This window comes from Moschus berezovskii, chromosome 28 (genome assembly GCF_049115385.1).
Source record: "Moschus berezovskii isolate FMDL1 chromosome 28, NW_MosBer_1.0, whole genome shotgun sequence".
Taxonomy (NCBI): Eukaryota; Metazoa; Chordata; class Mammalia; order Artiodactyla; family Moschidae; genus Moschus; species Moschus berezovskii.
This window is the reverse complement of record NC_142487.1, coordinates 1,230,679-1,254,857: the sequence shown is the minus strand read 5'-3', so window position 1 is coordinate 1,254,857 and position 24,179 is coordinate 1,230,679. Positions and strand designations below refer to the sequence as shown.

The 24,179-nt window shown below is 42.7% G+C and overlaps 2 protein-coding genes and 1 pseudogene across 11 annotated transcripts in view; 1 reads left to right on the top strand and 2 right to left on the bottom strand.

Moving 5' to 3' along the window:
* Positions 1–1,084: 1,084 nt before the first annotated feature.
* Positions 1,085–2,051, bottom strand: LOC148773553 (uncharacterized; annotated as a pseudogene).
* CABYR (calcium binding tyrosine phosphorylation regulated) lies at positions 1,608–18,288 on the top strand. Its single transcript, XM_088833404.1, is given in 6 exon segments — positions 1,608–1,790; positions 4,173–4,345; positions 4,442–4,495; positions 13,349–14,493; positions 14,496–14,517; positions 16,527–18,288. Coding segments are annotated over 5 exon segments (1,962 nt in total). The 5' UTR covers positions 1,608–1,790; positions 4,173–4,197; the 3' UTR covers positions 17,120–18,288.
* A 1,350-nt stretch (positions 18,289–19,638) lies between these two features.
* OSBPL1A (oxysterol binding protein like 1A) overlaps positions 19,639–24,179 on the bottom strand; it is a 223,554-nt gene continuing 219,013 nt past the window's right edge. For all 10 annotated transcript variants that reach the window (XM_055417076.2, XM_055417078.2, XM_055417079.2 and 7 more), the window contains 2 exons: positions 23,951–24,041; positions 19,639–19,851 (listed from right to left, as the gene is read on the bottom strand). In XM_055417076.2, the coding sequence (XP_055273051.2) occupies positions 19,749–19,851; positions 23,951–24,041 (194 nt within the window). In that variant the 3' untranslated portion in view covers positions 19,639–19,748. The remainder of the gene's footprint in view (positions 19,852–23,950; positions 24,042–24,179) is intronic.

The following is a 24,179-nucleotide window of genomic DNA, read 5'->3' as shown; positions in this document are numbered from 1 at the left end:
TGCTTTTGCTGTAACAGTTTGCTTTTCAGAGGAACTTGGACAGAACAGTCATTGCAGAAATGTGGAAAAAGTATATAGGCTTGACTTCTGTGTTGCAGATACTCAGCACAGTACATAACACTTAATCAGTGTTCAAGGTGACCGACCAAGTTTGGTTAGGTGACATAAGCATATGTCCCTCATTCCAAAAGTCACCATAAATGAGATATCTAATGTTTGTACTTGGGGTTCTTAGCTCAGTGTCATTACACCTTTGATAATTAAATATATTATAAACTAAACAAGTGGAAAGGAATCGTCTACTTTCATTTCACTTTTACTTACACTACAAAGTCGGGGGGGGGGGGGGGAGGGGGGCGAGGAGACAGCGATGAGGACCAAAAACTGTACCACCTGCAGATCTATCATCACACTCAAAGTCACACTAAAAAAGCATTTCTTCTTTTAAAGTGTAATCTTCATAAGAAGGGGCTTGTCTGCCACATAATAGGCACTCAGTAATAGGTAATGGACGAATTAATATCCTCAGAAAGTGGTGTGTGCAGCATAGATGTAGGCCAGGGTTTTAACGTTGCTTGTTACTGCAACGTGCTCTGGTAGTCTTCATTTTTTTCTCAAGTTAAAGAGAGTTTTGTCAGATACATGTTATTTAATCGTTGATTTACAGTGATTCTTGTTGCTTTTTAAACATGTGGAAATGGACTACAACGAAGGCTGCTTGGAATTTGATCATCATGACTCCAATGGTATTTAAATGCCCAGCACAAATATTAGAGCCCGAATGGGGTAAAAAAGCAGCGAGGGTATTTTGAAGGAGTCAGTTTTACTTGGGTACAGGGGAGCTAAAGTGACACACAGTCCTTATGGACTTGAGGCCTGCAACTGATGGTATGGTTTGCGAAGGATATACCATGCCTGAAGTATTGCACGATTCGGAATTAGGAGAAACAGGGAGATTCAGGATCGACGCCAAATTCTCCTTCAGCAGGCACGTTTCTTGAGAGGACTGCTGTGGGGCATCCTATGGTACCAGTGGGTGTGGTGTACCGCGGCAGAATTTTTCTTCAAAAAGGTGAGTAGAGAGCAACAGAATAAGGGGGACGGGGGGAAAGTAGTGTGCAGTGACAGCAAGACAAAACTGCCGTAAATCTGTTTTCTTCGAAGCTAGACCCAAAACGGAGAGCCTGTTACGGCGTGGAGACGCCCATTTCCTATGCCCCTTTGTATTCTGCTTGAAAAGGCAAAGCACCCCTCCCTGCTCCGTGGAGTTCCGCCCTTTGTCTGTCTCGGCTCCCCATTGGCTGCAGCCGCCAAACTCCCGCCTCCTTCCGCGCCCGGTCAGCGCCTCAGAGGGGGCGGGGCTTTGTGACACAAGCCTGACGTCCCAGGGGTATAAAAGCCCCTGCCGGAGCGCCGTCTCCTCCAGGAGCCGCCGGCAAGGGGGCACAGAGGAAGCTCGGTAGAGCGTAGCCGGAGAGGAGAAGGTGGGGCGAGTCTGGAGGAGAGACCACCCCCCCGCCCCCACCCGCTCGCGGCTTGGCGGCAGTTGGGCCCTCTAGGCCTCTGGAGCGCGGTGTGGTTGCTGGAAGGTTCCTCCAGCGTCGGGAGAGTGGGAGGCCGGCGGGGACGGGCGGGCCCACATCCGCCAGTGAGGCGGTGGGCGGACTTGGGGGTCCGGGGTCCGGGTCGGCGGGTCCGCCGCCGCCGAAGTAGTCGGTGTGGAATCGGGACGCCTGCTCTGCCAGGTCTCTCTGCCCTTTCCACCGAACCAACCAAACGCACACCCAGTGGTGGGTACCCTTGACGTTTCCTGTGGCTCCGAAGCCCCCTACTCGCATCTTCAGCCAAAGGCGCCGTTCCTGCTCAGGCGTTACTCCTCTGGCGGGGGAGTGGCGGGGGGGGGGGTCGGGGTTGTAAAATTTGTTGGTTTTAGACAAGTATTTGTCAAATAGAAGTTTGGGGAAAACTAAAAAGCTGTCATTTTACACAACCCTCAACAGTCGATGTGTGACATTACCCGGTGACGTAGGTACGATCGGTGACACGGTCATTTCTCACCTTCAGGACGATTCTTTGTAAGGCACTGCATTGCAGGACGCACAATGCTTGGTCCTGGGGCACTAAATATCCCCGCACGTTTGAGGGGGCGCTCCTCACAGTTGGTAGCACCAAGTGCTGACTACAGTTAGCTGTCGGGGTTCCTGGTTAGCCACTTTGAAGACATGACCTGTCTACTCGGCTCACACTGGGGTGCACAGGATATACTTTAAAAAATACATACACATGAAATGTACATGTTTCATCCGTTTAATCACTACCTGTGTCCCTTAACATTCAGCATGTGGGCCTGCCAGAGGTGCACTCCTGGTTATTTTAAAGATGGTTTAATTCAGTGAAGTTCCCGTTGGATGAAACTCTTAAAGTTAGTTTTCATTAGGGGCTTGAATACAGTATCCTTAATTATGTTCTCAAAGATTTTGTTTTGGCCAAAACATTTTTTTTTCCCCTGACCTTTAGGAAGAGGTATGTTTAAGTATTCAGCATTTCGCTATGCCACGTTGCTTCCGCTGCTAAGTCACTTCAGTCGTCTCCGACTCTATGTGACCCCATAGACGGCAGCCCACCAGGCTCTGCCATCCTTGGGATTCTCCAGGCAAGAACACTAGAGTGGGTTGCCATTTCCTTCTCCAATATGCCACATTAGTTGCTGTTTATTAGAGGCTGGCCCCTTGTATAATGGCTATAACTGAGCTGTGTCACTTAGCCCTATGAAACTCATTATTCTATTTACTATAGAGATTTGTTGAGGACCTGGTTCATGATTACACTGTTCTCCTTATGAGGACCCATAGGAGAAATTTCTCCTGGGACTCAGTGCCCAGAATAGCTGTGATTCTCCCAAGCATCTGATTTGTTTTTTAATCTCAGGAAACCTGAATCATTTAACTGTTTATTATGTGATGGCTTCTTGGTAATTCAGAAGGCTGATCTGACAGTCCATCTCTAGTGTAGGATCTAAGGTTTGTATTGGGATACTAACTTTCAGTTCAGTTCAGTCGCTCAGTTGTGTCCGACTCTTTGCGACCCCATAAATCACAGCACGCCAGGCCTCCATGTCCATCACCAACTCCCGGAGTTCACTCAAACTCATGTCCATCGAGTTGGTGATGCCATCCAGCCATCTCATTCTCTGTCTTCCCCGTCTCCTCCCACCCCCAATCCCTCCCAGCATCAGAGTCTTTTCCAGTGAGTCAGCTCGTCGCATGAGGTGGCCAAAGTATTGGAGTTACCTGTGGCTTAATCCTTTTTCTCCTACCATAATTTTCCTCTTAACTACTGAACTGAGTTCCTTAAATATTTTATTTTGTTCTTTATGAGTATTTATAAGCCTTAAATGTTTTTAGAATGAAGCAAAACACACACACACACACTGACAGTTTAGGGTAGCAACCTCTGCAGCTTAGAGTTACAGTAAAGGCTATGCAGTGCCCTTGGTACCACTTGAAATCCAGAAAGCCAAGAGAAGGGAGAGAGGAGAACTAGGGTAGAGGTTAAGGGAAGATAGAAAAGAGGTATGGATGGTGGTGGGTGGTATAATACCACAAGTAGCTACTCTAATTTTAAAAACAAAGCTTAAATAAGGATGATCGGTGTGTCTGGGGATATTCTTAGGAAAGGGAGGGGAAAATATTTTCTTGTAGAAATTTACTTTGTAATAACTCTATTTGATGAATGTACAGAAAAGCCAGTTCCCATGTGGTTTGGAAGGATGTTTCTTAGGCACAGATAAATAAGCTTAATTTATCTTTCTTGAAATTCTGCTGCACAAAATACTTACTGAATTTTGTAAAAGCAGGTTTTGTCTGGTTTTTGTTCTTTGTTTTTAGTATCATCCTGGAGTTGCTGCAGGGCTTTTCCCATGGATTTAACAGTACTCGATTGCTCATCTGCACATGACAAGTTGTTTGTAGCATGGTTCTTTGTTTATTTTTCAAACTACCATTAAACATTAGTCAGTTTTCTTTGAATAAATACCTAGAGATCTGCACTAAAACTACTAATTTTAGTAGGTTAATTAATTTAGAATAGATTCTTAGAAACTATAGTTAACTCATAACATTTTCAATAATAAACTTCCATACTATTTATAAGACTGTTTTTCTTCATTGTAGTTGAGATTACAGACATCCTGCCAGCATGATTTCTTCAAAGACCAGACTTGTCGTACCTTATGGCCTCAAGACTCTGCTTGAGGGAGTGAGCAGAGCCATACTCAAAACCAATCCACCAAACATCACCCAGTTCGCAGCAGTTTATTTCAGAGAACTTATTCTCTTTAGAGAAGGTTTGTTACTGCTTTAGATTATACATTTGTTGCTTTGAACAAGAAAGCATTTTAAATTGGGAATTTTATATATCTCATTTCCTGTTATTTCTTCAGGACATTCTTGTCTGGATATAAAAGATCTGGTTAAACAGTTTCATCAGATTAAAGGTAAGTACCATAAGTAGTAATAGTTTCATAAAAACCTAGTTATGAATTACTGTATCATGCCTAACGTGTGCTCAAACTTAAGAATGATACAAATATTACAAATATTATCTGTAATTACACTGATGTTTAGTCACATTGATACTTTATTTTTATTACTGAATCAGTTTTTTTAAATCTGACACTTTGCAGGAAACTCTCAACTTTTGTTGGTACCATGAGATCTAGAAGGAAGGGTGTGTAAACCCTTTCCAATATGCCATCTTTGAACTGAATTTTGTAGTGGTAAAGACTCAAATTATAATGAGACACATTACCTAGGAATGTTATGTATAAACTCTTCTCGGAAGACTATTTTAATAGAAAAGGTTAGTCACCCTTGTTTTTCCCCTCCCCATGATGCCCTGTAGGACAGGGCAGCAATTAGGTGTCATAAACATACTTTTCATAGAAAGTTCAGATACATTTTTCATATTAAGTGGTCTCTGGCCTGTGTCTGCGATGTAAGACTGTATATCTCTGCTTAGGGGAAAGAGTTGTTCTATGTATATGTGTGTAAATGTCTGTCTTATGTGAACATAACAATGAAACTGAGGATGCATGAACAGGGAGGAAGTCAGAAGGGGAAAAGTGTAAAAGGCAAAGTTTACATGATGAACATTTGGAAAGAGCAATATGAGCAAGAGAGTCCCAAGAATCCCAAGAACAGGCACACATGTCTAAAATAATTGTAAGAAAAAGCTTTTGGAAGAATTCTGTGGAGAAAATGGTGACTTACAATAAATGTGAGCAATAACTAAATAATGCTCCGTTGGCTGACCAACATTTTGGAATGACCAAAGAGAAAAAAGGTAGGATCAGTGAGTTACATCCATGTTTATTCTCTGCTACTGATGTTAATAGATAACTTAGCCAAGATAGGGAGAAATTAGGGATAAAACCTAGGAAAATGCAAAAATCTGAGGGCTTGGACCTACAGTGAAAGAGACACCCAAAACAGAAAACAAGATTAGGAATATCAAGAGTCAGCATTTCACAGGGTAGGGGAGTGAGTTGCCACTCAAATAGGAACGTTTTATTGTCTAGTCTGGCTGCTTCCCTGCAGGGTCCTGATGGCATTCTCCTCTTACCATGGGAAATAGGTCTGGGATTTGCTTATAACCTTGGGGCTTCCAGGTGGCACCAGTGGTAAAGAACCTGCCTGCCAATGCAGGCAATGTAAGAGACACAGGTTCGATCCCCCGGTCAGGAAGATCTGGAGGAGGGACAGCAGGTAAAGTTATTGTGGCCTTTGTACTAGTTTATACCAGGAGCTGTTTGAGAGGACTGGCTGTGCAGGCTGGCTATGTTTGAGAATGGTGATAAAGTCAGTGAATCTTTATGGTGGCAGGTAACTAAGTGGTAGCCCTTGAGACTAACTTGTTTACTGAAGAGTTTATCCACCATTCAATTTAGGATGTGGACTAAAGGAATGGATTTTGGTCCAGCAGGGATTAACATCTTTGACTCTCAGGTTCAAAATAAACAGACTGAACTAACGGAGCAGCTGTACTTCTGATGGAGGTAAGGGGTAAGAAACACTGCTCTTTCTCTTCTTGAAACTATAAATATCAAGGAAATTGACAAGAGCACATACAGATAATCCTGAAAGCAAGCTCACAGTATGGCTGTAGAGACAGATTGCTCCTTAGACAGCAGAGCAGAAACAGATGTTTCTTATTCTAGTTTACCAGAGAGCGGGGGAACGTAACACAAAGGTATGACCAGAAAATATAATAAGAGTTCAGTGTTACAGCCCAGGATCGATGTCTGCCTTTTATTGTCATCCCAAATGGCTTCTTAATGGACTTCTTCATTATTATATATAGAATGGATTAACAAGAAGGTCCTATACAGGGAAGTATATTCAGTATTCTGTGATAAGCCATAATGGAAAAGAATATAAAAGTATGTATGTATGTAACTCAATCACTTTGCTGTACAGCAGAAATTAACACCACGTTGTAAATCAACTATACCTCTATTTAAAAAAAGACAGCACCAGTTATTAAGACTTAATGATGTGGGCAAGAGCTAAATTGCCATCCCTAATGCACTGGTGTCCACTTATCTCCCAGATACCAGATGTATCCCCCAAAGTTATTTCCAAACTGGTTAGTTTGCTGCCCAGCAGCATTACTACCAAGCTACTTGTATGCATGGAAAGTATTGAGATAAGTATGTCTTGCACAGACCATTTGATTCAAACACTTCAATCTGGGATTTTTCCTAGAAGGAGCCCCACTGTTGGTAGGCCTTGTCATAGGACCAGTACTGTTTACCTATGGCCCCACCGCCTTCAGAATTTCACGCAGTCAGGTAATGGAGAGAAAAGAACCAGATATGGGAGCAAACTTTTCTCAGTTCTGTCATTTCTCATCTTTTCTCCCATTTTACAGAGCCTGCTTCTATCCAGCCTTCATTCTGGCAAATATTTCAACTATGTGTGCTCATTCCCAAAGCTGCTCATGTAAAACCCTCTTTTGGATCCTCTTGACTTTTCTGCCATTTGATTAAATAGGTCTCATTACTGTATGAAACAGTGAAAGCATTTTTATTTCTCAGTCTTCTCAGGAGAATTTCTTCACTAATCTGCATGAGTCATTGAGGGGACTTAAGAAACTCAGGCACTATTTTAAGGCAAAACAGTTGTGTCAAGTTCTGCCACTTAGTATATCTAGGAAAAAAGGAGAATAGAATTTATTGACTACCTGTTTTGTCCTAGGCAAAACAGTATTTTTGTTAATTAAGACAATTGTATAAAATAGGTGACATACCACAGTTTTACTCAAGAGAAATGTAATGCTTGGGAGTGAGTTGGTAACATGTAAGTTTCTAAAATACTATTTGGTAGAGTTGGGATCTAAACTTAGATCTTCTTAGTAGCATAAAGATTTTCCTAGTAGTATGACTCTCTTTCCACAATAGACAGAGTAACACACCAGTAACATTCCTCTAGAAAAAACTTTAATTTTTGAACTTGGAGCGAAATCTCAGTTCTCTTTTCCCACATTATCTCCCACTTTTCACTTCTTCCTCCTGTCAGCTTCTTGTATGGAGCCTACAGCCCAGATTGTACTAATTCTGACCTTTCCACCACTCCGTGAAGAGGGCAGTGGTCTCTCCATCAGAGTGGCACCTTCCATCCTCCTAAGCCTAATTGAGTCTAGTTTCCGATGTTATTCCTGTCTTGGCTTCCAACAGAGGCAGGAAATAGCCACTGCTTTGGAAGAATCAAGGCCTAGGCCACCAAGGTCCCCAACTAAGTTAGCCTGTTAACTATTCTAACTGATTCTGGTCAGACGTTCTTGGTGTGGCCATAGAGTAGTAATTATAGTCACGAACTGCTGCTGATCACTGAGCCCAATTTCAATTTTTATGTAGCATCACAGTAGTTATGTGTACCCTTAAATATTATCTCATGTATTCATATTAGATATAATAATGTCTCCAGTTTCTTAAGCCCAATTCTATCTTTATGCCTTATAGAATTCATTACACATACTTGTAGCTTATCCACCTTTATTAAACAAAAGAGGAATCTCTATTTCAGGACTGTCCATACCAAATTTTATGAGGCTCTGGTATTCGCTCTACTTTTCTGGGCAAATTTTTCAAGTTAAGGCTATACTGATTTCCTAAACAGGGATGAGTATTGTGTCAGGAGTCTTTAATTTCTTGAAATTGTGTGTTTGCCTAGGCAGGGTGGTAATTTGTACCAAGGTAAGAATTACATTAAGTTAAAAAGCTGGAATGATTATCTGGTGATGTTGTTGGGAGTGGGGCTTAGGTCCTTCATGTTTTAATGCTGTGGTAAGACTAAGTATTTGGGGATCAGTCTATACTAAAGATGGCAAATAAATCACGGGGAAAAAAAGATATAGTCGAGAATTGGGGTCAGATTGTCAAGACTAGGGACAGAAGTACAGGGTCAGGATTAAGAGAGAACGCTGGACTGAGAAACAGATAAGGAAAACCATGCAAGCCAGGACAGCAAACCAGATGAGGTCAGGAACACAAGGAGAGGTCAGTATAAGAAGCAAGACCATCCTGGGCCTTATAAGCTAAGTATCTGACTCTGCTGGCCAGACACTTTGATAGCTTCCCTGTCAGTCCCAACTCTTTAGTTTGTAGGTATATTTCTAAAAGATAAATAAATTAGTATATCCTGGGTTTAGATTACCTCTATTTTTTCCTATTTACTCTGTTGATCTCTACCCATTAAAGCATTAATTTGCTTTAGGGAAAAGGCAGATACAGTCTGCAGCAAAGAATCCATTACTCGGTTCATAATAAAAAAGCTAACACTTTGGAGTTGTACAGGAGCCTGTTTTTGTTGAGAGATTTTCTTGGAATTTTCAAAGGAGTTTTAAGACCTAATGTTAAATCAAGTTTTTACTTTAGATAAACCATAGAGGAGGCAGGAAAAAAAGACAGGCTTGAAGGCCATTTCCTGCTGCATAGGAGAGGAAATAGAAAGTCCTTCTTGACAGTGGGACTGTGGTGTGTGAAAAGTGCTAGCTGAGGCTGAAACTGGTGGTAAGGAAGGTAGGCAGAAGTTCTGAATCCCCTGAGACCCAAGCAGGTGGCGTGTTCTCTGCATTCTTGTGCTGTCTGGAGGAATGATGCTCCTTGGAGCCTCAGTGGGCAGCTCACTGGGAGCCTGGTGCTGCATTTAGCACGCCACATGCCACATTCAGATCCTACACTGTCATGATCAGACCTCAGTAAATATTGGCTGAATAAACTAACTGCATTTGATGTGCTGGATTAGAAATACTGGAGAGTCTTTCTCAGATAGGCCTGGGAGAATATTGTTTCCTATGGTCTCTCTGGCTTTTCGTGGGTCCAAATGTGTTTAGACGTCTCAGAGTCCTGACTAGCAAGTAATCCAGATGGGAAAAGTGAAGTGACTCAACCCCACAGAGAGCTAAGTGCAAAATGTCCAAGCTAGGACTAAAATACTGTCAACTAGTCCTTAATTGCTAAGACAATCAAATTATGAAGAATCTCTCAGTCCTTTAGTGAAATAAGCACACAGGCCACACTTTCCACAAAGAAGCAGCGTGAGTAGTAAGTACAGTGGAGTCAGAGACCAGCACCCAGGTAGCATGTGTTACGCTTCTACCTAAGTAACTAAGAGGCAGCAGGAAAGCACAGTGTGTGCGTCAGAGCCAGAGCTCAGCCACAGAAGTTCACAAAACTCGAGTCCCATATTCACTATGGTAGCATTTTCCAAATTCATGTGCAGGAAAAGAGACTAAGCAGAGACTAGAAGTCACTCCAGGAAGAGAAAACAGAGCAGCAGAGTTTGGAGCTACTGATGGGGCTGGGATCTAGGTGACAGCACCAGAGAGGAGGCATTTGCAGAGAAGCGTTTCCCAAAAATCTGCAAAGATACTCTCTTTGGTTATTTTGCCAACTTCTAAGGTTTGAGAAAGCTTAGCAGAGAAGAGCTGCTGGAAGACTGAAAGCTAAGTAGGATTTTCACAAGTGGTATAGTGTTGTGGGGAGGCTTTGGGGTTTGGACTCAGCCAAAATGAAGAGACTTCTGGAAACTGGCAATTCAGTTGAGACCCCAGGAACATCACAGCCTGGGAATAAGGACAATGTGCTTGAAATAAGAACAAAGTGTAATGTACCTACTTTGACAAAATATAAAGTTAAGTCTCAGGAGGATCATATTTGCCATTATTAGAACAAGATCAACACCATTTAGAAGAAAATAATTAAAAGATAGCATGGATGAAAAGCTGGAGAACTTCAACAGAGTAAGGCTCTAAAAACAACAACAACAACAAATGGTTATTCTGTAACTTCAAATTAAATTTTTATTAAATAGCTTTACTAGCAAAAGACAAAATTAGAAACTAAAAAACAGGGTAGTAGAAAATACTCAAATTGAAGCAAGAAGAAAAACAAGAGGACAGAGTGTAAGATACATGTGGGACATGATCAAAAGGAGGGAAAAATGTGTAATTAGAGTCAAAGGAGGAGAAAAGAAAGTAGATGAAAAAGTGCCCGAGAATTATCTAAGGCTGACTGAAAGACATCAACATACAGATTCAAAAAGTTTGAACCCACAGCAGAATAAGTACAAAGAAAACCACACCTCAGTACATCACAGTCAAGTTGCTGAAAGAGACAAAATCATGAGAACAGGAAGGGTAAAAAGGCATATTACTTTCAGGAGAATAATCGGACAAATAGCTGATTCTTAACAGAAACTATAGAAGCCAAAAGACAATGAAATGACATCTCTAAAGTGCTGAAAGCCAAAAGCTGCCAACCTAGAATGAATATATATATTCAATGAATACATCCTTTAAAAATGAAAGCAGAATACATTCTCAGGCAGACAAAAGCTAAGGTTACAAGTCAGCAATCTTTGGAACTGTTAAACAGACCTTTAAAACATTAGAGAGAAGCTCTTTACCTTTTGTAGTAATAGATAAACAGAAACTCAATATAAATTTAAGTGATATATGTATGATAACTCATATGTATATATTTGTTAACATTCTCTTATGTATTCTAAGCAAAACCCAGTGGTTAATCGAGTGCTTTACATTTCAAAACCATTATTACAGCTTAAGGCATTTGATCTCAATGGGATGAAATATATGACATATATATGTGTGTGTATATATATATAGATATATGGTATAAATGGGGAAAAACACCCTGCATCTTATCACCAGATTAAGAAACAGCCAACTAATTTTAATCAAAGCTGATTTAAAGATAGGTTTATAATTTTTAATTTGATATTTCAAAACTTTTTAACTAGATGTTGATTTATTCTTTCCCCATTTATATGATTTATAGTTTATAGAGTAACTTTTAGGTGAGTGATTCCATTTAATCTCTATAAAGACTCAAGAACCATTGGCTTGGCCATTAAATCTATTCGGTTAGGACTGAGATCCAGTACTTTACTATGAAAAGTTGTAGGGAAGGCAGCAATGTCATAAATGCTCTGATGAGTTGTCATTATTCATAATTATATAATGCTTTACCTTTCTCACTCCAATATTCTTGCCTCAAGCATTCCATGGACAGAGGAGCCCAGTGGGCTACAGTCCATGAGGTCACAAAGAGTCAGACACGACTGTGAGCTACTAACACTTACCTTTCCGGAATGGTGATTGATAGGGGGCTTCCAAAGGCAAAAATACGAAGTGTAAGGATTAGTCTTAGATTTTTCAGGAATGATAAGCTGTTTTAAAAGGGCACATGGCCTTCCCACAGTTGCTGAATTCCTGTGACATTTCAGATGGGTCCCATGCAGGCGATCTATGGACTTCAGTGATCCAATCCCAAAGCTGGTTGTGTTCTTAAGAATGCTCATGGTAAATAAATCACTGCCAGCTTTGGGATGGGAAGTCCCCATGAGGGAAAAGAGAGTTGCTGGCGTACAGTGGGTAGGTGAGTCTAGAGAGGAGTGGGCTTGGGTTTCATGGTGGCTCTCCTACCTTCACTGCACTACAGGCCTCAAGTTCCTTTAGCAGTGGGCGTCCTGACCTTGTCCTAAGGGTGGGCTTGGGTGTCCGGCTGGAAGAGTCTGGGACTCCAGACACAGGAAGTTCACACTCATAGGCCCTTTGTGAAAGATGGAAGCAAGATAGAAGGCTAGAGAGGAGTCCTATGTCAACACCAAATAGAGGGCTCCTTCCTACCACTGGGGGAGAGGCAGAAACACTGGCTCAAGACTGACCACAGATACAAAGCAGAGATCAGCTGCCGTGGATGACCCACAGAACAGTGAGAAAAGACCACCTGGTTAAGCGAGTCCCCCTGGCATCATCGGTGAGAAACAGCAGGCTGCCCCCAGCGGGAGGAGCAAGAGTGTGGGAGAAGGGGCTGAGGGAGAACACTCTCAGGGCCAGGACTTAAACCCCAAGCACCGACTTCTTTACCATGAAGACACGTTTCCAAAGTTTTGACTTGAAGCAAATATATTCTCCTGAGGCAAATTTAACTTTTCTTGCTGATTTCATGACATCAGGGAAATGCTTCCCCAAAGAGGTAATCCTGAGTAAGTAGGCAGATGTGAAAACGTTTGAGTTGTGACTCAGGTGGTTAGACAAACGTGAGTGACAAGCACAGGTTGAGTGCAGAAACTGACATTATAGCAGTTTTCGAGCTCTGGGAGTTTCCGTCTGTCACCAGTTGACTTGACCTTGTGAACCATGGTTATTTTCTTCCCCTCCAAGGACTCGCTGAGGCCCCCTTCCAGAGCTCTTTCTGCTGCTCTCGTCTGGGTCAGTGCTTCGGCTGCATCAGCCCGCCTCGCTAGCAGGTGCTAGCATGTTTAGATAAGAATGCATGACATTTCTACTGTAAAAGTATGCCATAGTAGCCCAGTTTTATAGCTTAGTAAATTGAACTTTATATACCAGTTTCTTAAAGAATGCCTTTTAATTTGACAGCATGTGTTTCATTTAAGTTATGAAATGTTTTTTTCTTTCCCCAGTTTTCTGTGGAAGTTTGGATCAGGAGATTTTTTTCAGGGATGTTTTCAGCTGAGTTTTAGGCAGAGTTATGATCCAGCTGAAGGTGGTATCTGATTATGAGCTTTTGTTGCTGTGCTACTTAAGTACTCCCTTATTTCTAAGGTAATGAACTGAAGTCTCTCTTCAGTAAATAAGGACAGGAGAGTTTCACTGCCCACACTTAAGTTACAGATGTTGGAGAGTGAAACAAAACTTTCAAGGTTGTGTACATGACGACTTTGGTATGCTCAACCTATGCTTCCTTTAAAATTCCTCTTTTGAGGACTATGTACTTTTTAACTCATTTGACCTTCATTTTTAGTGGAGAAATGGTCGGAAGGAATGGCACAAGAGAAGAAAGCAGAATGTGTGAAAGAGCCAGAAAAAACATCTACCATTTCCCTAGAACCTAAAAGGATGGAAAAATCAACGGACACAGAGGAGGATAACATAGCAGCACTGCAGTTCAGCAACAAAACCACTCAGTTCCCATCAGTGCATGCCGACCTGTCCTCAGAGGCTGAGGACACAAGTGAAGCACTCCGGGGTCCATCCAAACCGACCACCCCTAAGAATGCCACCCCACCATCGTCACCATTGCCAGCAGCTGTCACTTCCCAGTTTGCCTATGTCCCTGCGGACCCCGCCCAGTTTGCTGCCCAGATGTTAGGTAATGTTCCATCTGTTCATTCTGATCAATCTGAAATTTTAATGGTGGATGTGGCAACAAGTATGCCTGGTATTTCCGAGGAGATGCTGAGCTCGAAGGCTGCTGAAGAGAACGTGGTGGCCACTCCTAGTGTGTGTTCTGGGAAGATGGTAGCAGAGCAGGTTGTGAGCGAAAAATCTGTCCATGTGCGTGTGGGCAATAAGGCTGAATCAGCAACGGCTTCCTCATTCCCCTTGCAGGGTGAACAAGAACCTCCTGCTTGTGACCGTGCTTCTGAGGTCCCTTTGCAGGCTGACATTGAGGTGACATCCACCATGCACATAGCCTCTATCTATAATGATGAGCCTGTAATCGAAGGAGTTACTTATGTTGAGCAGTTACCAGAACAAATAGTTATCCCCTTCTCTGATCACGTTGCTCGTCTTAAAGGCAAGGAGCAGTCACCACCACACAGTCCCATACTTGTAGTAGGCAAGACAGCCTCAGGTGGGTCTGAAAAATCTGTGGGTTCCGCAAAATTTGTGCAGTTGGAGAGTACAAAGTATGACTCCTCAGTCCATGTGGAGGCAGACGGCTCTACCAAAGCAGTGAGCTCTGAGAAATCTATGCGCCTTGAAGTGGAGATCTTTGCACTGGCCCCTGGCAGTGCTGGGCAGGAGTCTGGGGAAAACCCTGCGTCCCAGGAGACGGAGGTCAAACCCACGCGCTCAGGGTCCGTAAGATCATCTAGTGGCCCCCAACCTCCTGTTCCAGAAGGTCTTTATGAACCAGAGGGACCAGAATGGGAAGCAGCACCTTCCAACGAGGTTTGATGGAGCCAGGTAAGAAAATTACTTACAAAATTAAAAACTATACTTCTGGTGACATCTCTATTTCAGGTGACCATCTAGGTAGGCTCCCTGCAGACTGGTCAGAAGTCTTACCTTTCAATAGTACTGAAAATGCCAAACCTATTTAAATAAAGGCTTTGTTGTATTTGAGATTTTACTCTCATGAGATGAGTGATTTTAAAGTGACATCACCACCGCTTGGCCTCAAAGTTTGGTCATCGAGTGCTCTTCTGTTGTTTGGACATACCATGTCGCGAAAGATGTTAGAGCCTGTTGTCAGGCACAAACGTGTTCATGTGATCTGGATGCTGCTACTGCAAAACTCTAATCATGGGGTGTTGGTTTGAAATTTCTCACTCGTGAACGTAAAAGCGAATTACAACAACTTATTTACCTAGGTGGTGGCATTGGAAACATGGAAGAAATGGTGGTGTGTTTGACTGCTTTCGCGCTGAGGGAAGAGAGCTCTGCAAGCTGGTCTGGGGGGCCGGTTGAGCACTGCCATCTTGCCAGGGGCTTCCTGCAGCAGAGGGAGCACCTTCATAGCTGGATGGAGAGGGGAAAGGTCAAGGTGAAGTTCTGTCCTCCAGGGGAATGGGGTGGTAGCGGCAGCAGGAAGGATGGACATGTCAAGGCTGGCTGGCTGGCTTCCATCATTAACAGGGGCCTAAATCAACCTGCTTGCTTGGCTGCTGAACTATCACTACCGCGCTCCTGTGACACAGATGCACCATCTCGGTCTGGTTAATGGCCTTTGGTCCACCCGCCCGCCTACTTCATCCAGACGAGTGCAGCGACCCTTCTCCCTTTAGGTAGGTGGGATGTGCAGGGACCAACACCCCCCCATTCCTTCTGCAGAAGCTCTCTCAATCACGACTCTTACCAGAGTCAGTGATAAAGAGGTGTTACCACAGCAGGTGTTTAGAGATTAAATTGTCTGGCAGTGTGACAGGGACTCTGCACAGCTGGAAAGGCAGGGGGCAGTGTTGGAGCGTAGCCTGTGGGGGCTGGCATTACACTTGTGGCCTAGGAAGCACTTCATCCCAAGTTACTGTTCTCAAGTGGCTTAACTGCTTCCAAAGCACTAAAGGTATTTCACAGACACCTGATGACTTCGCTTGTGCTTATCTTCCCGATAATTAGCTTCCAGAGGGATCAGTTTCAGGAAAATGTAGCTTAATCACGTGCGTAGAAGGAAGGAAAAAAGCTGCACAAAGGCTTTGTGTTACTCTTCTGTCCCATCTTCTGGGACTCAGTTCTCCACAGCAGCACTGGCTTCAAGAAGGCAACTCTAACCTGACATGATAGCATCCTTGGTGGAAGTGAATGGATGGCACCCCAAGACCTTGTTTTTTTTTTTTTTTTCTGTTAAAGAGCCACTGTGAGAACATGCAGCCTTCTACTGCCACCTAGTACCTATAATTTCAAGTCTCGCCTAAGCCCGAGTAGTGCTTACGCTTAGATTATGTGATGTTTTGTGTGTGGTGACAAACTGGAGGGCGACGACGGTGCCTGAGAAGGGCCCGAGATACCTGATCATGTGATCAAAAGATGCCATCTAGTGCTGAGCGCCGATTTCTTCCGTAAAGAGAAGAATCACTCTGCAGATGCATTAACACTTTTTCCAGTGGCTTCACATGCTCTTCAGTTGATTATTTTGGTGGAGCTGGAAGTGCTGACTCTTCATTTCCTGAGGACCCTGGAGAAGCCAGGCCTAAAGTTCCTGGAAACAGCAGCTTAGAATGAGACTGCTCCTCAGCCACAACCCTAGTGTCCCCGCCACTTGCTATCAAAACACTGTTCTCATTTTCCAACTGTAGAGACTTTCTCTTCTTTCACATTACCAAACACAATTTAGCCCTCTCTATAGCATGCTTTATGGCACATATTACTACAGCTGTTTGTTTATATGTAAAAAAAAAAAAATTTAAGACATTTCTGTGCATAGCGCTTGATACAGAGACCAAACCTTTAACGCCTGCAAATTTTTTTTTTTGTAGCCATAGCAGCAAGCGAAGCAGGACAGCCACCACTATATTCTAACATGTGGACCCTTTACTGTCTAACTGACATGAACCAACAAAGCCGCCCATCGCCGCCACCTGCACCTTTCCCCCATGCAACCCTCTATCTTTCTAATCCTAAGGATCCACAGTTTCTGCAGCATCCACCGAAAGTTACTTCTCCAACTTATGTGATGATGGACGACAGCAAGAAGACCAGTGCCCCGCCTTTTATTTTAGTGGGCTCAAATGTTCAGGAAGCACAGGATTGGAAGCCTGTTCCTGGACATGCTGTTGTCTCCCAGTCAGAGGCCGTGAAGAGATATGCTGCAGTGCAGGTGCCCATTGCTCTTCCTGCAGATCAGAAATTCCAGAAACAAGTCCCCAGCCCCCAGAATGCTAGTCCTCCTACAAGTGGACAAGATGTGCCCAGACCAAAAAGCCCAGTTTTTCTTTCTGTTGCTTTCCCGGTAGAAGATGTAGCCAAAAAAGGTTCAGGATCTGGTGACAAACGTTCTCCCTTTGGAAGTTACGGTATTGCTGGAGAAATAATCGTGACCACTGCCCATGTTCGCAGAGCAGAAACTTAAAACCGGCAGGTAAATTCTCCTCACGCACCCGGGCCTTAACATGTTTGTGTGCGTTCTCAGCAATTTGATTTGTTGACCTGTAGACAAAGGTATTTTAAGACAGTGAGTTGAGTGCATATCTCCCTGACGCCCAGTTACTACTTGGTGCGTGGCAGGCGCACAGCACCAGAGATGCTCACCAAAGCTCTGGTGTCTAAAACATGCACCAACCAACTCATTTACCTGTGAAAACCTAGTCCTGTGTCTAGCCCTGCAGAAGATGCCAAAGGGATGGAGTCACAAAAAGACAGTCTTATGAGACATTTTTAATCTAGTTGGTAGGTTTAAAGGGCGGGGAGGAGCAAGTTGAGCAGTTCTAGAGGGAGCACACTTAGGAGCACTCGGTCCATGTGGTAAGTGTGCTCCCTTGTACACACTCAGAGCAGAACAGAGACGGTGGAGACACATTAGAGAGCTAAAAAAGCAGCGTTAACCGTAGATAGTTTTATCCTCAGAAATCAGTACATTTTTCTTCAACCAGTACTTATTACCACATATAGCATCAGTCTCTCCTCCCCGATGTGAGCACAGAGGTATTGATCCAGGCCCTCGTCTATTAGAGGGGGTGTTCAGGTCCCAGTGTACACGGACGTGTGCCTAGGAGGAGCTGGCCATGCAAGGAGCCCACAGGCAGGAAAGAAGAGACAAGAGACCCTTAAGGTGAAGTCAGATGGGAAGAGGGAACCTGCCTCCCAAATGAAAAGATGGGATTAAGAGTTCAGGGGGGAACCAGAACAAAGACAGCAGCTGAACCCCAGGAGCTCGATGTCAATTAGAGGCACGTTCAAGTGGCATGATGACCATATTTAAGGAGGCACTGTTTTCAGAACACCTTAGGACATTTCCTTCCTCACACCCTTTGCAGCCTTCCAGTAGAACTGTCCCAGTGGCTGTCGTGAGGACGAGGTGCCAGGATATTTTAGTGCACATGCACAGGTAACATCAGTTATGAGCTTAGCAGAGCAGGAGCACAGAACTTGCATTTCTGATCATCCACTCATTTTACATGTTCAGCTGTATGAGTAAACAATTCACTGTTTACATTATTCCTAACAGATGCCGAAAATGACATTGTTTGAGTCGACGTTCAAGGTGGAGTCTGCCACCAAGCGTACTATATCAATAAACTTCATGCAAACATAAAACCTTGTCGTCTTGCTTATTTTGTAACTTAGGGGGTATACAAACAACATAACCAGGTCTTAAGTACACACTGTAAAAAAAAATGTTTCCACTCGAGCAGTTTTCTAGCAAGGTTTTCCAGTTATTCACTCCCTATCTGGCATTCACACCGAGTGAATAGAGTGGCACCTTACTCTTCTACTGTACTTATCCAGAAGACAGTGCGAACTCTGGCACCACAGGGACTTCTTTGTAAGGACACTCTCGACAATTTAGGATCACATGAATTGCAATTATGAGTATATTTGAAATCATAAATGAAACCACACTGTTTAGAACATTCTAAAGCCTTTATTAGCATCAGGTAGATTATTTCATTATAACACTTGTTAACTTTGAGACAGCCATTGAAATAACTTACTGGCAGTTACCTAAGGCCCCTAGGAGCAAAATCTCAGCCTGGGGTTGGGTAGATAAATACCGTATGATTAATGTACCCCAATTAAAGGGGCAAAGCTACTGTACAGTAGGTCTCCGTACATATCTTAAGTACACAGGTGCCTTGAAAACCTGAAATGCACAAGACCTTCTTTTATATAGTTTGATATTTATAATACATGAATACAACTGAGTTTCTCTGATGGCATTTGCCACTGGAAGTTGAAGCATTTAAAAAGGTTTGTCATTATGTAATGATGGTGCCTAAAACCTCTATTTCTATGATATTTTTGTGAATTGCTAGGTTTTATACATATTTTCAAACATACAATCCAAACACCTTTTAATTCTAATGACATTAATTATAGAAAATTGTAAAAGTAAATTCAGAGTACTAAATAAGCAAATGAAATACCTTTTCCAGTTTTGAATTTTCAAATTAGGAATGTCTCTTCCGAACATTCAGGCATTTTTTTTTTCTTTTTAGGGATGGGAGGGGGCAAAATTGAGAGGATTAGTGTAAAGAAAAGTCATCTTTTCAATGTAGTCTTTACAAAATGACATACACCTTCTCTATATTTGAGCATATAAACCTTGTATAGGAGAATTTTAAACATTTCAAAGTTAAATCTAAAACATTCAAGCATGACAGCATAAAAATATTCAAAATAACTTGATTTGGGTTACTATATAATTCCATAAAGCTAAAGTTACATTTAGGTATAAACCTTCGGTAAATATGGCAACAGCAACCATCAAAAGCATATTCGCCAGCAGTTTCCCATACCTCTGTATAAAATAGTATTCCAAAGAAGCACGACCGTATAGCAGAATTACCCATTTTTCCTAAGACTTTCATCACTGGTATCACCCTATACCCCACTTCTGTTGGGTGAAGTGCAAGTTATCATGAGAGGGTGTTTTCTGTTTTTTTTTTAAAAAGATGAGTAGAAACCAAGGAAGAAAATTTTAAAACATAGGTTTAAGACTTATCTGCAGATGAGTCAAAACGCCCCAACTTGTCTACATTTTAATAAATGTCAGGCAAATTGAAGTAGTTTCTGTCCCAGTAGCTGCCTGAATAAAGCCAGTCCTGGGCTCCGCTGTAGGGATTAGGGCCTTGATGGAACCACCTGTTAAGACAAGATTTACAGGGGAAACTGTTTGCAATCACAGGATCCTCACTGCTTCACCAGCTCGCAGACTCCCCTACTGCAGCGATTCACTTCATTCTGTGAGCTAGAGGTTTCCGAGAAGACTTAAGTGTTTTTAGAGAGCACTTATGTAGAACAATGGGCTTCCCGGGTGGCTCAGTGGTAGAGAATCCGCCTGCCAATGCAGAAGACGTGGGTTCAATCCCTGAGTCGGGAAGATTCTCTGGAGGAGGAAATGGCAACCCACTCCCCCACTCCAGGACAGAGAAGCCTGGTGGGCTACATACAGTCCATGGGGGTTGCAAAGAGTCGGACATGACTGAGCACGCACCCGTAAAACAATATTCTGAAATGTGTAATAAGACCGCTTGAAAGATAAGGATTTTCCATGGCATTCAGTAACGGTATTTAATTGTCCACTGCTTACCTTCCAGAATAAAGCAGCTTTTAAGCAATAAGGAATCAGGCTGAGGAGACTTTTAAAGTCTACCTACAGGTAGTAGGAAGGTGCCTGATTCAGAGTAAATACCCCCCACCCCAAAATATTACTTCCATTTCACAAATGAGGAGCTCAATGTCAGAGAAGTTAAATAACTTGCCCAAGCTAGCCACGATATCAAATAAGCCTTTTTAAAGACCATCATTTTCCACATGTACTATGTTACACATAATCCACTGAGATTAATCTGACCCACCTTCCTGGGTCTCTCTTTTCTCCACACTAATGTAGATTTATAGGCTGCGTCTAGCTTCTAACATCCTGACCCGTCTAATCAAACTCTAGACAGAGCTGCCCTAATTTTCTTGCCCTTTGAAAAACAATTCACCCATTTCCTAAATATTCCCAGCTTTCTTGAGGTAATGGAAATGCAAAATTACTTCTTCAAGAGGTTCAAATTTCAATTTGTGTAACATTTTCTAGTAAGATTTAGTTTTTCAGAGTAATATTTATAAAAATAGTTTCATGTCTGTCATTCTTTCCAAATAAATTGCCTCAAAAATATTTAACAATTAGAGTGAGGTTAAATAAATCCCAACTGGTCCCCGTTAACCACTGCAGCAACACTAAAAGCCCTAAGACAGAAACCATGCGTAAGATTAGGCTGATTCCCTGAAGGCTGAGAAAGGAAATGCCCACTGGGCCCAAATTTCTAAGTTATTACAGAAGTTATTTAGCTTTGGGGACTTTTCCCTAATTAAAAAATTTAAAAGTCAAATATCAATATCAAATCTTTATCAAGATATGTGTTTCTCAAGACTTTGGTAACCACGCTGGAAATACTTTAAGGATTTTTCTTTGATCAAAGTCACAGAATTTTTGTCTAAATGAAGCATTCAATTTCACTCCTTTTTGGTCTCAGAAGTCCAAGCAATAAAAGCACTTTTGTAGTCAGGTTTAACAAAATCCAAGCACTTCAGGACTTCCTCCATACAAAGTGGACAATGGGCAAGTCAAGGCAAAGAGACTTCACAGAACAGGAGATTCATTCAATAGCAAAGGACTTTTTTGGGTTCACACATAAGCCACTGAAGGCCATGTCTGCAGGGCCTCCCCATGGGGAGCACTTGTTCTTGGGAGAACTGGAACACAGCACGAAAGACAATCAGGTTTGAGGATCTGATACTAAGGACTAGAGTCTCTCTCAACGTCTGGTCTTCTCATTTCCAGCACTCAGGTCTGGAAACCTCTGCTGCTGTCAGCGTATCCCCTCCACAAACAGAAAAGTCCATACTGTCTTTCCAAAGTCAAACACTTTAGGCAAGCAGGGCAAAAGAAGAGGTGGTAGGGGAGATGTCTTTGCTACCTTATGGTCAATGTTTCTGAGCCTACAGAATCCATGAGTCTATGTCAGTAACGTGTGTTAGTTCATGACTGACGTGTGTGTTAGTCGCTCAGCCGTGTCCAACTCTTTGTGATCCTATGGACTATAGCCCACCAGGCTCCTCTGTCCATGGAATTCTCCAGCCAAGAATACTGGAGTGGGTTGCCATTCCCTTCTGGGTATCTTCCTGACCCAGGGATCAAACTCGGGTCTCCTGCATTACAGGCAGATTCTTTACCATCTGAGCCACCAGGGAAGCCCCATGTCAGTAATACAACATTCTATAATGTAATCAGTAATATAATATTCTACATAATATAACATTCTAGAACGCTATTAATTCTGCATGATGCTCTTACTGGGGGAAGAAATGACCACCACCTTTTGTGGCGTCACCACCCATCTTCACTTCAAAGCCGTGTCTCTCACCAGGCTCACCACTTAACCCCACTTGCTGTCTCTGGGCTTCTCTCAGAAAACAGGGCAGGATCACAAGCAGCCATTTTCATGTGTATGAACTGCAGTTTAAAGCCTGAAAAATCCCAGAGCCTGAACTTTTTTCAAATGACTGAAACTGGTATCAACATGAAAGCCAGCTTTTAGTGTGGATGAGTTTGGGACAGGTTATAAGTTTCTGGGTGTGATTTCCAAGGACTGGTTTCAACTCTCCCCTGCAAAACACATCCCTTTATAAGCTGCACAACCTCTACCCCGACACAAACTGAACCCAGCTGCTCAAAAGCACATTATCAGCCAGGAGAAGACCCAGTCAGTGAACACCACCTCTCACCCCTAATGGAAAAGGGCTCCAAGCACATATTCTTTTGACCAAGGGTCAGCAGAATCGTTTTTAAGGTCTATACATCCATATAAGAACTATGGATGCTAAGAGACAGCGGTGGAAGCAAGCATGTGTAAGGCTCCAAACTGGGGCTCACAAACCTAGCTTCCAGTTTTATTTCCAGGCCACCACAGAGCTGTCCAAAGCTCGCTGATTTCTGAAAGTAAAACTTCACCCAACAGTAAACATGCTTACTGGACTTTCGCTTACTTCATACACTTAAAAATGTGGTCAGAAAAATAAAGGAGTTAATTAGAAATACAGCACAAAGTGGGCTTTCTGCAAAAGAGACTAAAAATAATGATAAAAATGAATCAAGTCTTTTCAGAAGGGACTGCAGTAAAGCAGTGTGGTTTTGGTTTTTGTGGCTCTTTCTAATCATGGTCTGTGGGGTGTACCTGTCCTTGAGCAACTCTCTCAAATCAAATACAACCAGCATCTGTTTCTTCATGTACAAGGGGACTTCTAGACTAATGGCTTTCCAGAGGTTCCCTGGATGCTGCATGTGTGCGGGTGGGAGAAGGTGAACCTTGACGCTCAGCCCTCATCCTACCCCCACAGCTCTGTGGCCACACGCTCTGTATTTGCAAATTCTTCATACATTCATTGGCAAGAAAGATTCTGATGCTAACAAAAAAAAATCCCAAAACTGTTGGACTTGATGATACCTAAGATCAATCCTGGTTCTAATAAAGGTATAAGACACCAAAGGGGCTACCAAGTAATATCTACTAAACTGGTTGTGAAATTATGCCCACACTGGCTCTGAAATTTACTTAACAACTTTGAATAACGGGACAATATTATGTATTACATAATATAAATGTAAAAAATGTTTTTGTTCTATTTCTGTTTACAAGAGATTCTATTACTCAACCCAGGTGACTAAGTAACTCCTGATTCTTTTGAAAAATTTTCAAACCTTGCACATTTTACTGCCCAGTTTCTGTTTCTTAATGGAATCCAAGATGTCACTTTAACAAACTGTATTTTCACGATGTGAGTCATGTGTTTGGAAGAGTAAAGGCATTGTCTAAATATCCTTGATACTTGATATATGTATAAGCAAAGTTCCTATTATTTACTCAAACAAACAACTCTGAACCTATTTCATACCAAAATCTGTAATTCTACTTTCCCTCTTATAGAAGGGACAAGTGTTTTGCTGGATAAGGAAGAGAGTTTGCTTAACTGGCATTGACCTGCGTGAACTGTATAGAAATACTTTAACCTTGATTTCCAAATAGTCCTTTTCCTTTGCACCCGTGCAGCCCTTTCAGCTTGAAATTGGTCAGAGGAAAGTACTTTTCTCTCAGGCCTGGGGACAACTCGCAGGGTGCAGTGAGCCCCGTGCTGTGGTCCACACTTCTGCCAGCCCCCACCTCCACCCACACACCCCAGCCCCTCAGCGCACCTCGTCTTCCAGTCCTCCTCCGACTTGGACCTGTTCTTGCGGGCCGCTCTCTGTTTCTCCTCGAGTCGCTTTTTTTCTTCACTGGCTTGATCTAGAATCAGCATAGCAGTGAAAAAACGGTTACTGCACAAGCAGGGGCCGCCCGGCACAGCACCTGGCACACTCACCCCATGGAGGCAGGTGTTAGCACAGCTGCCCTTTGTCAGAACGCAAGCACCGCAGTCACGTC